Source organism: Amblyraja radiata, chromosome 23, assembly GCF_010909765.2.
Source record: "Amblyraja radiata isolate CabotCenter1 chromosome 23, sAmbRad1.1.pri, whole genome shotgun sequence".
NCBI lineage: Eukaryota > Metazoa > Chordata > Chondrichthyes > Rajiformes > Rajidae > Amblyraja > Amblyraja radiata.
In genome coordinates this window covers 29,110,920-29,124,605 of record NC_045978.1, presented here as the reverse complement: position 1 = coordinate 29,124,605, position 13,686 = coordinate 29,110,920, and the positions used below count along the sequence as shown (strand labels likewise).

The 13,686-nt window shown below is 39.0% G+C and overlaps 1 protein-coding gene across 1 annotated transcript in view; it reads left to right on the top strand.

Moving 5' to 3' along the window:
- The window catches only part of taf4 (TATA-box binding protein associated factor 4), a 105,884-nt gene that overhangs the window by 77,540 nt on the left and 14,658 nt on the right, over positions 1–13,686 (top strand). The window contains exons 5-11 of the mRNA XM_033041917.1: positions 668–790; positions 2,014–2,103; positions 5,790–6,023; positions 6,393–6,531; positions 10,292–10,430; positions 12,382–12,551; positions 13,451–13,581. Of these exons, the coding sequence (XP_032897808.1) occupies positions 668–790; positions 2,014–2,103; positions 5,790–6,023; positions 6,393–6,531; positions 10,292–10,430; positions 12,382–12,551; positions 13,451–13,581 (1,026 nt within the window). The remainder of the gene's footprint in view (positions 1–667; positions 791–2,013; positions 2,104–5,789; positions 6,024–6,392; positions 6,532–10,291; positions 10,431–12,381; positions 12,552–13,450; positions 13,582–13,686) is intronic.

Below are 13,686 nucleotides of genomic sequence, written 5' to 3'. Positions count from 1 at the left end.
GCATGGACAAAGTGAACACTCAGTCTTTTACCCAGGATAGAGGATTCTAAAATTAGACATGGTGAGGAGATATTTCGTGGGATATGGGCCAAATGTGACTAGTCAAGAATACCAACAATAGTCAGAATAGACAAGATGGGCCGAAGGGCCTGTTTCCATGTTGTACAGCCTGATGACTTTGTGGGATCGTTGGGTTGCTCTGAGATTTAGCATGTATTGTTATTTGATATTAATTCTCTAGTGATGGCAATGGTGTATATCTCCTCCCATTGTTAATTCTTGTCTGACTACATCTTTGTGCAGAATCTTTGGGTATTTTCCAATGTTAATGTTACTATACGTGTTTGTTTTTGGTTAAGACTTGATAAAGAATAGAAAATGTAAGTAAGATACTAAATGACTGCTACCAACTGGACGTGCTTGGATCATTGCTTTAAAAGAGAAAATCAGAAAGGTTTGCCCAACTAATTAAAGTTTTTCAGATTTTTGAAACGATAGACAAAATAATGTATGAAAAAAATTACTTTATACTGGAGTTTAAACTTTTTCATGATACTGTTTATAGCAAAACCAACTCTGTGCATGTAAAATAACTTTTTAGTAGAAAATGCTTCTTAATTGCATGACACTGTACTTTTCCATTATTTAATGAATAAATATTCCACAGGAAACAATGGAAAATGTGAAAAAATGCAAAAACTTTCTGTCTACATTGATCAAATTGGCTTCAAGTGGTAAACAGTCAACTGAAACAGCTGCCAACGTCAAAGAACTGGTACAAAACCTTTTGGTGAGCAAATATTTCTATATATTTTTTTTTTTAAACTGAACTAAATGTTTCTTGGATTGGAGTGAGCAAGTTGTAAATAGGAAAAAGCATTTTTAATAGGGGATAGGATATTTTATCATGGTGAGAATTTGAGGCAGAGAACACAGTCTTAAGGGGGAGGGCGGATTCATTTACCTGAAACTAAAGGTGATAAAGGTCAATGGGAAATGATAGAGCATAGGGTATATATTTATTTTTATTATTGCTCTAGTGAAGAATAGCACTGAAGCTAAGACTGATGGGTTTTTATGTTGTGAGTAAACATTTATGTTTCATATTTGAGGATATATACCTCTGAAATATGTTCGGTAAACTAATGCATCGTATTCAAGCCATAGATTTTTCAAATTCTTGATTAAATATTTGAGTGAGGCATTGAAATAATAAAAGCATGAATTAGTCTGAAATTCAGACTTCCACAACTTTAAATGCTTTAGATCCACTTTTTGCATGCTAGTTGTCTGCAATGTACACAGAAAAAAATAATCTTGCAAGTTTTTACAATAGAAAAGTGTTAAACAGATAAAAATAAGCATATACAGTACACAAAAGCTTCATTATTCAGACTTGCAATTCATGTTTTTATTATTATATGTTCATTGGCCCAATTTAGAGAAGGCATTTTGAGTTTCTTAATGCAATCCCTTAGATACAATCAATACAATTTACAATACAATACAATAATACAATATTTTATTCCATGTCATTTGAACCACAGTGAGGCTCAAATGAAACTCCGTTTCCACAGCCATACAAACAAAGACAATTCCTACAAGACATACAAACAATTCAATTTACACCAACATCCATCACAGAGAATCCCCTCCTCACTGTGATGGAAGGCAAAGTCTTTTCTCTTAGAAGTTGATAATTTGAATAAATATGCATTGTTTTAGCTACCAAAAGCCATTTTTCAAGCACAAGCTTTGCAAAAGATTTTGTATTATTTGTGCAAGTGCATACTCTACAGTTAGGTGTGAAGCTGTGTTGGCATTGGAGGAATCAAATGTGCAGTATAGCCTTCCAACGGTTGGTTCTATTGAATACTACATAAAAACAAGTCCTTTTTTTATGAAAAGGCCAGAGGCCATTACCCAAAGGAACACCAAATTGTCCGTTGAAATTGGAAAAACCCTCAATATGTTGAACGCCATTCGAGTTTTATTTTCTTCCTTTTTTTATAGGATGGAAAAATTGACGCAGAAGACTTTACAAGCCGGTTATATAGAGAGCTCAATTCATCACCTCAGCCATATCTTGTGCCTTTCCTGAAGGTAATTTATAGTTTACCTTGTAATAATACTTTTAATTTTTCATGTTTGGAGGAAGTAGTTTTTATGTCCTGCTCGGTAAATTCATTCATGTTTGGGTACAAAACCAAAATGATCAGTATTAGGAAAAGTAGATTCACTTTGGGAATTATATATTTTTTTATCCAGTGTAAGATATAATCACTGTTTTATATCAAGCTTGCTTGGTGAAGATTCTATTTATGACTGAGAACAAGATATCTTCTTCTGCTCCACCACACCGATTATCAGTATTGATTTATTATTGTCACGTTTACCAAGATACAGATTTGCGTGCTAGCCAGGCAAATCATACCGTGCATGATATGGTAGTGCACGAGAAAAAGGAACAGAATAAAAGGTGGAGAGTTACTGAGAAAGTGCAGATTAAAAAATAGATTCAAGGACCTCGCCGATGTAAATTGGGAAATCATAAATTTATCCTTGGCATATGAAAGGTCCATTAATGAGTGATAATAGCGGGGAAGAAACCGTTCTTGAATCTGGTGGTATGTGATGGATTATGCTGTGCTCACAAATCTTTGCAATTTTTGATAATTTTGGACAGAGCAATTGCCATACCAAGCTGTGATGCATTCAGATAGGATGCCAGCTATAGTACATCTGCAGAAATTGGTAAGAGTCGTTGACAACATCCCAAATTTGCTTAGACTTCTGATGAAGTATAGACATTGATGTGCTTGCATCAATGTGGTTGGCCAGAACACAATTTTTGAAATATTTACACCTGGGAACTGGAGAAAGTGTATGGTGATTCTATTAAATATATTTTACTTTTTTTCCCCCCACTTGGGTTTCCTTTAGTGATTTTCAGTAAATCCTTCTGCTTACTAGACTGGAGGAAATTTTTTTTTGCTTTGACCCGAGTCCAAACTAATAAATAGAAGCAGTATCAGGTCACATGTGCGATCTAACATACTCCTTATTTATTATTATGGCTAATTCAATGATTTCCAAACATCATCCATGCACTGTATATATTGCAGAATGTTTCAGTTTCTTACTCCTCCCCACCTTCTAACAGATATATATAGAAAATCTGTAGGAAGGAACTGCAGATGCCGGTTTACACGAAAGATAGACAAAATGCTGGAGTAACTCATCTGTGGATAGAAGGAATGGGTGGCATTTCGGGTCGAAACCCTTCTTCACTCACACATTCCTTCTATCCAGAGATGCTGCCTGTTCTGCTGAGTTACTCCAGAATTTTGTGTCTATCTTCTATGTAGAACATCTACCATTTTAGAAAGTGGTTTTAGCCAGTCCTTTTATTTGGAGTACCTGGAGAACAACTCTGAACTGAGCAAAGCAAAAATAACTGCAGGTGCTAAAATTCAGAAGTAAAAATAGTAAATGCTGCAAACATTCAATGGATCAGGCATAATCTGTAGAAGAGGAAGATAGTTAAGCTAACTGGCACTTCATTGTTGAATAGCTGAATTACTCTGAACCAGTATTCAGAAATTGGCAATGTTTTCATTTTTTAATCTAGTAACTGCAAAAAAAACAAGAATAGGAATTGGGGTATGCCTTTTGGCCACGGGAACCTTCTTCACATTCTATTAGATAATGGCTGGCCTGATCTTTGACTGAGCTGTAGCTTCTTGCCTGTTTCCTAAAATCCTATAGATCAAAAGCCTACTCATTTCGGCCTTGAATATATTCAATGACTGCCCCCACAGTTCTCTCTGCACAGCAATCCAGAGATGCGCAACCCATGGAAGAAATTTATCTTCTCAATATTAACTGAGGCTCAGTTTTGAAACAATGCATCCTAGTTCTATATTCCTCCACTAGAAAATATCTTTCTTGTCAAAACAGTTGAATAAGGGGTGGGAATTAATAAGCTTTGGCTTCTTCCTGCTCCTTTTCGGACACATATGATTTCATTTATTTATAGATATTGTTTATGACACTTTATAAATATTTTTGTTTTGTTTTTTGTATGCTGTTTCACACTTGCTTTTTATTCTTTCTGTTCGAAACAAATAATAAAATTAATAGATAGATAGATAGATAGATAGATAGATAGATAGATAGATAGATAGATAGATAGATAGATAGATAGATAGATAAAAAAATAAAATTTAAAAAACCCTCAAAATCTCCCATATTTTAATAACTTCCCATTCTTGTAAACTTCAATGATGTAGACCTCATTTCCTTAAGGGCCTGTCCCACTCTCACGACCTAATTCACGACCTCTGCCGAGTTTGCCCTTCACTTATACTCGCAACATGGTCGTCACAAGGTCGTAGGAGGTCGTTGGTAGGTCGTAGGTAGGTCATGATGCTAGTCGTAGGTTCTTGTGGCATCAAGTAGGTCGGGGCGTTTTTCTAGCATGATGAAAAATGTCCACGAGTAAAAAAGGTTGTGAATCGGGTCGTGAAAGTGGGACAGGCCCATAAGTCTTCCCTCTTCAGACGTTCTTTGACTCGGAATATAATCAGTGAACTTTTCCTAAGCTGCCTACAATACAATAGAACTTTATTTGTCCCAGGAGGGAAATTGGTCTGCCAACAGTCAAAACACAACAAGATACATGAAACATGAAATTAGAGTGATGAGTGGAAAGTCTAGGATTTGGGATGTGCGAAGGGCGAAGGGGGGGCTGTCGGTCTTCCCCACGACAAAAGGGGGAGGAGATGTACAATTTGAGAGCTACAAAGGAAAAAGGATCTCTCCTGTGGCTTACTATGCTGCATCTTGGTGGAACCAGTCTGTTGCTGAAGGTGCCCCTCAGGTTGTCCAGTGTGTCATGGAGGGGGGTCAGCTATATTGTCCAAGATGCTCTGCAGTTTGAGGAGCATCCTCCCCTCCTAGACTATCACCAGTGAATCCAACTCCACCGCCAGGACGGAGCCAGCCTTCCTGATGAGCTTGTGAATTCTGTTGGCATCTGCGGCCTTCGCCCTGCTACCCCAACAGCGAAGAACATGGCACTGGCCACCACTGATTGGTAGAACATCTGCAGCATCTTACTGCAGATGTTGTAAGAGCAGAGCCTCCTCAGAAAGTACAGACGACTCTGTCCTGTCTTATAAAGTTCAATCTCAGCGTTTCTGGGCCAGTCCAGTTTACTGTCCAGGTAAACTCCAAGGTACTTGTACTCCTTGGTAAACTGCACATGCATACCATACAAAGACAAACTAGAAGGACGTACCTTTAGAAAGGAGATGAGGAGGAATTTCTTTAGCCAGAGTGTGGTGAATTTGTGGAATTCATTGCCACAGAGGGCTGTGAAGGCCGTCATTGATTATTTTTAAAGTGAAGATCGACAGATTATTGATTAGTAAGGCTGGCAAAGGTTATGTGGAGAAGGTAAAAGAATGGGGTTGAAAGGGAAAAATGGATCAGCAATGATTGAATGGCAGAGAGACTTGATGGACCCAATGGCCTAATGCTGCTCCTATGACTTAGAAACTTATGAAATATATACCTCTCTAAATAAAGGAGACCAAATCTATAGCAGTACTCTTAAATGTGGTCACACTAATGCATGTTTGTAGTAAGACTTCCCTACTTTCATGAAGGACAGTGTTCAGTTAACCTTCCTAACTATGGGCTGTATGTAGCATGTAATAATAGTATTGTTTGCTTTAAATCTGACCAGGATTCATTCAAATGTTAACTCCTCTGTGCTTTCCTAGCGGAGTTTGCCAGCCTTGCGCCAACTCACTCAAGACTCGCAGGCTTTTATTCAGCAAAGTCAACAACAATCCTCAACTCAGACCACAACAGCATTGACAGCGGTGGTACTAGGAAACACCGTTCAGCAGCGACCTGTTGTGCGAACAACTAGTTCTACAGCTACAGTAACCAGCACTCTCCAACATCCGGTGTTAAGTTTAGCACAAACTGGACAGTCAGTGCAAGCTGGCAAGGTAGGTCAAATTAACACAACCACGTGTGGTATCGGTGCAGTTAGGATGCCTCGTACATTCTTATTTCCATCTTTTGGTCATTTCCTAATGACCAGAGGCAGCCTCAGACGTTTTAAAGACATTCTCATCTGCTTGAAGTTGAGAAGTCAAATGAACAATATTGTCTGCAGAAATCATTTGTGTTGGACGGTGGCATAAAAAAAACGTATTGTAGAAGAAAAGGTTGATTGAACAGTACGAGTTATGTAACTTTTCAGATTCCAACTTATTTTGCTTTATTTTAGACCATTGCATAATTATGATCTAAAATGTTATAAAAATGCTGATTTTTTTTTTGATGCAAATTTCTTACCTTCATACTATTTTCAGGTCTTTCAACAACAGCCAGGTACACTGGCCAGACCGCAGGTAACACTCACCCAGACGCCCATGGTAACCCTTAGACAACCTCAGAATCGCATCATGCTAACGGCACCTTCACAAGTACAGTTGAAACAACTTCAGACGGGTAAACATGAATATTTTCAAACCTCTTAAAATAGAAAATTAATAATTAAATGCATAAAATAATAATGGATTTTTTTGCTTTTGCATACTGTTGCTTATTATTTCTACAAAAAGAAAAATTTGAAGTCAATGTGACTAAATTTTTGTTCTTCAGAGAAAGCCCCTTTTTAAATTAATTTAAATTGTGAAAAGTTCTTGCAGAAAAACAACTGGTACAAAGTCAGAGAAATACAAAAGTCTCATTAAACAAGTTGATTTTTTGTGGCCTTGAATAGTGAATAAAAACATTTATATAAGCAAGTGAATGGCTAAAACTAATTGGACCAAGGCTCCTAGCAATTCAATCCCCACTTATGGAGCACATTGTTCAAAATACAGACAGTTTGGGAGGGAGTGAAGTAGCATTGGCTTCAACTTGGGAGTTTCTTTGCAGTACATGGAGAGGACAGGGGAATTTGGGCCTTTTATCAAAAATGCTGGCAGTGCTGCAAGTTTACGGAGGCAGTCTCTTGTAAAATTACTGGTTTCCAGCTGGGGCAGAACAGTGGCATGGCTGGTAGAGCCGCTGCATCCTAGCGCCAGATAGCCAGGTTCTATCTTGACCTTGGGTGCTGTCTGTATGATGTTTGCACATTCTCCCTCTCACTGCGTGTGTTTCCTCTGGGTGATCTGGTTTCATCCTAAATCCCAAAGATGTGCGACTTTGTAGGTTAATTGGCCTCTGTAAAATTACCCCTAATGGGAGTGGATTAACATAGAATTTCACCATTTCTATGTGGAAATAGTAATTCCACCTATGTTGTCCCTCATAGGGATAATATAGAAATAGTATGAACAGGTGATAGACGGTCGTTATGGAAGGCGTGCCAAAGAGCTTGTTTCTCTGTTAAAAATGGATAAAGGAAATGCAGGTGATCTTATAAAATCTGTTATTTATAAGTATCTGAAATTAATTACTTTATACGAAGGCAAACTAATGCAAGTTGACAATACCCAGTCTAACTGTCATTAGGAAAGAAAAATCTGTGAGAGCACATTATAAAGTAATTACATTTATCAACCGCTGAAGAATGCAACCGAAGTGAGAGTGTGGAGTAGTATATTCAGCTCGATGAGGCTTTACTTCTCCAACACCTCCACAAAGCCCCTTATCCCTGCAGTCACTCAAATATCTATTCATTTCATTCTTGAATATATTTGGAGGGCTGATTACCTGCCGCTCTTAGGGAAGTGATGTTAATGATTCACAAACTTAACAGACAGAATTAAAGTGCAACAGTTGTTCAGCAAGCTATTTTGTATATAGCAATGACTTAGATTGCATGCCCATACGCTGCCCTCAGTGCTGTTCCTCGTTTGTGATTAAGATGATTCTGCACGTACTATAGGTGCAACAGTCTTGATTTTATTGAACCAAGAGAATAATTTGATTTTTATAATATTTATACTGCCATCATTTTTAAAATGTACTTTGGAGGTCATCAACAGTCCTTGTCCAACAAAAATCAATTACATCTGGTGTTAGAAATCTAAAATAAAAATGAAATTCTGGAAAACTCAGCGATCATCAAGCATCTTCGTAAAGAGAAAACAGTTTGACATTTTGAGTAGATAATTGGCATGAAATGATGATCTGAAAACCAAGAGCTCTCTCTGGAGAGACTGCCTGACCAGAGCCATTACAGCAATTTGTCCTTTATAAGATAAATGTATAATAATCTTGGATTTCATTATGTCAAGCCTCAAATGTTGTTGGCCTTAAAACAGTAGTCGTAAAGTTAAAAAGAGAGAGGCCTAGACTGTCTAAAATAAAACTAGGCCTGTGAAGTCCTTGGCTCTGGCTTTGATGGGAAAGATGTTGGGGTATGTGTCTGGTATTTGTTGACCATGGCGTGCAGCTCTTCCTTTGCTAGCTGAACATTGTCCCATTACAGGAAGGATGTGAAGGCTTTGGAGAGGGTGCAGGAGAGGTTTACCAGAATGCTGCCTGATTGGAGGGTATTGGCTATAAGGAAAGGTTGGACAAACTTGGATTGTTTTCCTCTCGCATGTCAGAGGCTGAAGAGAGACCTGATAGTATATAAAATTATGAGAGGCATAGATAGGGTTGACAGTTGGAATGATTTTCCCAAGATAGAAATGTCAAAGACCAGAGGGCATAGCTTTAAGGGTCAGGGAAGGAAAGGCATTATGGGTCGGAGTTCTTGTGCTGTATTGCTCTATGTTCGAAGACAATCAACCAGTAAAGATAAAAGACTAATTATACCTTTTGAGTTAAACCTGAAGTTGGTGTAAAACAGGAATCAACCATTCAATCCCTCATACTTCACCTGCCATTTAACAAGATTGTGGCTGATTTTATTACCTCAACCTATTAATTTAGTTTAGAGATACAGCGCGGAAACAGGCTTTTTGGCCCACCGAATCCGCACCGACCAGTGATCCCCACACATTAATACAGCACTGCACACACTAGGGACAATTTACACTTTTACGAAGTATACATACACAAGCTAATTAACCTACACACCTGTACCTCTATGGAGTGTGGGAAGAAACCAAAGATCTCGGAGAAAACCCCTGTTGTCACGGGTGAAGCTTCCTTGTGAAGGAAGTCTGCCATTTGTACCCCGAGGATGGTTCATGACCCTCGTCCCACAGCAGTGTGAAGTTGCACGATCCCAAAATAATTTAAAAAATATTGGCCTTGTGAACAATGCCAGAGTCTGCTAAATTTAAGAGCTTTAAAAAAAAATAATTGTTCCTGGTCCCTGATTCTACATTATCTCAGAATTACGTTTTCCAAAGAAGGGTCCCAACCGAAACACCACCTATCCATGTTCTCCAGAGATGCTGCCTGACTCGCTGAGTTACTCCAAAACTTTGTGTATTTTAAAGTTTTTCTCTCGTTCCTCCATGGTTACCCCAACCTCTGACTTCTGCTTATTGCGACTCATCCTACCTCACCTTTTCATAGAAACATAGAAAATAGGTGCAGGAGGAGGCCATTCGGCCCTTCGAGCCAGCACCGCCATTCATTGTGATCATGGCTGATCGTCCCCTATCAATAACCCGTGCCTGCCTTCTCCCCATATCCCTTCCATTTGTCCAACAGTTTGGTGCCTTGCGTATCTCACAGTAGATTTATCTCTCTAAACTGTTCTGCGTCATCATGTCTCTTATCTTATAGAAAACTTTAAAAATCTATCTCTGAGATTTCAGTTAACTTTTAATATCTGGGATTCCCATTTATTTGTCCTTATGGCCCTGTAAACTATTTTAATGCATATTTAACTACATGAATGTGTTGGAAATCATTATTCTATTGTGTACCTTACATTACTGCATTACAGTAATGGTATCAGTGGAACTGAATTTCTGTTGTGAATCTGAATACACTAAACACTATCGCATCACACGATACAGAATGGATTTTTGACCTCGCTGATCATAGTTATTAATTTTGACTGCCAGAGTGACCCAAAGCCATCTTGCACTATCATTCCACCCATCCCAACCTCCACTCCACCTCCAATTATACAACTTGCATTGCAACATCTAAGTATGTTTTGATATATTGAGGAACTTCAGTTCACCCTCAAACGTCTTATGCATGATAGTTTGTAGTACAAAGTGATGTGTGCATTTGAATCAATGACGCACTGCATTTTTTACTCTGTTTAACTAAAATCCTGTGACCATTGTAGATATAGAAAGTTGATTAAGCAAAAATGTAACAATAGTTCTCCTTAATTTTACAGTTCCTGTTATGAAACAGACAGTGGTGCCAGGAAGTAAAGCTGGTTTGACTTATTCTGTCCAGACTTCAGTTGTTCAAAAAAACAAGCTTAAGGAAGCAGCGGCGGCGGCAGCAGCAGCAGCAGGTGGTGGTTCATTCAGGTGAGATGTTTGAGCCTAACGCCTCAATGCCACTCATCATTAAGGATGGAAAACAATGATATTAAAATCTCAACATTAGGCTTGATGCATACACTTCACTGACTATAGATGTCTATTTATCAAAACAACAACAATTGCAGAACACAAAGCGTTGGAGTAACTCAGCGGGCCAGGCAGCAACTCTGGAGAATATGGGCAGATGACGTCTCTGGTTGGGACCCTTCCACAGACTGAAGAAGGGTCCCGATGCGAAACGTCATCTATCCATGTCCTCCAGAAATGCTGCCTGACCCAGTGAATTACTCCAACGCTTTGTGTCTAATTGTATAAACCAACATCTGCAGTTCTCTAATTAGACATAGAGACAACATGCCTTCGACTCCTCCGACTTCCTCCAAGTCCAAGGCGCGGCAATGGGCACCCGCATCGGCCCCAGTTATGCCTGGCTCCTTGTAGGGTACGTTGAACAGTCCCTATTCCAAGAGTACACTGGCCCCATCCCCAAACTCTATCTCTGTTACATTGACAACTGCATCGGTGCTACCTCCTGCACCCATGCAAAACTCATGGACCATCAACTTCACCACCAATTTCCATCTTGCACTCATGTTTACGGACCATCTCGGACACCTCCCTCCCCTTTCTTCATCTCACAGGCTCCATCACAGGAAATCGACTAATGACTGACGTCTATTACAAACCGACCGATTCCCACAACTATCTCGACTACACTTCTTCCCACCCTGCTTCCTGCAAAGACTCTACCCCCTACTCCCAATTCCTTCATTTACGCTGCATCTGCGCCCATGATCTTCTTATCGAGTCCACCACAAGATTAGAAATTGGTCAGCCAGAGCTGAACACACTTCTTGCATACAATGGCGTCTTGCGCTTCTTGTGCGTAGTGGTAGAAAGATTGGTGGAAACAGGCCGCGTACAACCCAGTGGTATGAATATTGATTTCTCTAACTTCAAGTAACCCCGGCATTCGCTCTCTCTCTATCCCTCCCCCACCCAAGATGCACCAGCTTCTCATTTTCACCCAACAAACAGCTAACAATGGCCTGTTTCCTTTATCATCGTTACTTTTTTGCATATCTTTCATTCATTGTTCTTTATCTCTCTACATCATCGTCTATATCTCATGTTTCCCTTATCCCTAGCCAGTCTGAAGAAGGGTCTCAAACCGAAACGTTACCCATTCCTCTCCAGAGATGCTGCCTATCACGCTGAGCTAATCCAGCTTTTTGTGTCTATCTTTGGTTTAAACCAGCATCTGCAGTTCCTTCCTACACAATAGAGACAATGTTCCTTGCAAAGCGACCTCTATTATTTAACTGCGGCTAATTTTAAACAAAATTCTTCTCACACCTGAATCCTGGACATTCATTTCAATAGGAAGAATAGGCTGTTTGTTGGGTGAAAATGAGAAGCTGGTGCATCTTGGGTGGGGGAGGGATAGAGAGAGAGCGAATGCCGGGGTTACTTGAAGTTAGAGAAATCAATATTCATACCACTGGGCTGTAAGCGGCCTGTTTCCACCACTACGCACAAGAAGCCCAAGACGCCATTGTATGCAGATGCCAAGAAGTGTGTTCAGCTCTGGCTGACCAATTTCTAATCTTTGTGTGGACTCGATAAGAAGAAGAAGTTGGGTCAGAGGGCCTGTTTCTGTGCTAATGGCTATGACTGATTCATTTTGAAGTTCTGCAGTGTCCAATGATGATGCTGGATGGAGAATTATCTACATATGTGTTTTGCCTTCTAGTAGATGGATTTATTTTTTTTAGCAGGATGCCTGTGCTTTTGACCAAAAGGCATTATTTCCTCTTATTCATACATCTATTTTTCATAAATCTGTTCATCTTGATCCAGTATTAGTATTTGATATTTTATAAACTGAAGACTACCTCTAAAAATGACTTTAATGAGTACCTTTGACATTTTTTAGGGATGATGATGACATTAATGATGTGGCATCCATGGCTGGAGTTAACCTCTCTGAAGAAAGTGCACGGATTTTGGCAACAAATTCAGAATTAGTGGGCACCCTGACAAGATCATGTAAAGATGAAGCATTCATGTTTGCGGCTCCATTGCATAGAAGAATGCTGGAAATAGGTAAAGCATTAACGTCATTTTCACAGGAAGGATGCATCATAATGCAAATGTGGAAAGAACCATACGAATTAATGATTCTTAAAATATGAGCTTCGTTCATACTTCTATACGTATCTGTAAGCGAAATGACATGGCATTTGATGGCAAATCAAAAAGAAAATGCGGCTGCAAGAACTAGAATTGTAGCTGAAGCCACATCTTTATCAGCTATCCACTGCCAGTTTTGTCCAAAAAAGTTCCTGACTGAGCTGGGGGAACTATACCAACACCACTTTAACCACATAGACTAATTGTAGATTAGTCTTTGATGCAGTGATAATGAAGGTAGATATATTTCATATAATTACCTAACAAACAAAGTGCTGGAGTAACTCAGTGGATCAGGCAGCATCTCTGGAGGACATGTATCAGCGACGTTTTGGATCGGGACCCTTCTTCAGATTGAAGAAGTGCCCTGACCCAAAACGTCACCTTCCCATGTCCTCCAGAGATGCAGCCTGACACTGATGAGTTACTCCAGAACTTTGTGCCTTTTCGTTTGTAAACCAGCATCTGCAGTTCCTTGTGTCAAACAAACATCTTGCATATTTTCAAGAAAATAAAATTTACAGTCATGTGGTACTGATTTTCACTTTGTATGAACATAAAAAGGTTAATATATGTAGCATTGTATATAGCATTGTATATAGCATTGTAATCACATTGTTCATAGCATTCAATACATTGTATACTAAATATAGTATCAGAAATGTAAATGACCATATTTAGACTTTTGGTTAGCTGCATGGAGCTGGAGGCTATTGGACAATACTGTGCTAAAAGAACACCAGTCAGTAAAAGGAGTGCTGTAATATAGTTAAGAATATTAACTTTTCTAACTAACTTTATTTTTGGAACAGGCAAGAAACATGGAATTACCGACGTTCATCCCGATGTAGTAAATTTTGTATCGCATGCCACCCAACAGAGATTACAAACCCTTGTAGAAAAAATATCTGAAGTTGCACAGCAGAGAAACATCACATATAAGGTGAGTGTAGAATCACTTTCATGGTTTTGCTAGATGCAGTCTTATTTCAAAAATCCAAGTCCACTTTCACTAATTCTTATAATTTAATGTATATACACTCAGTCC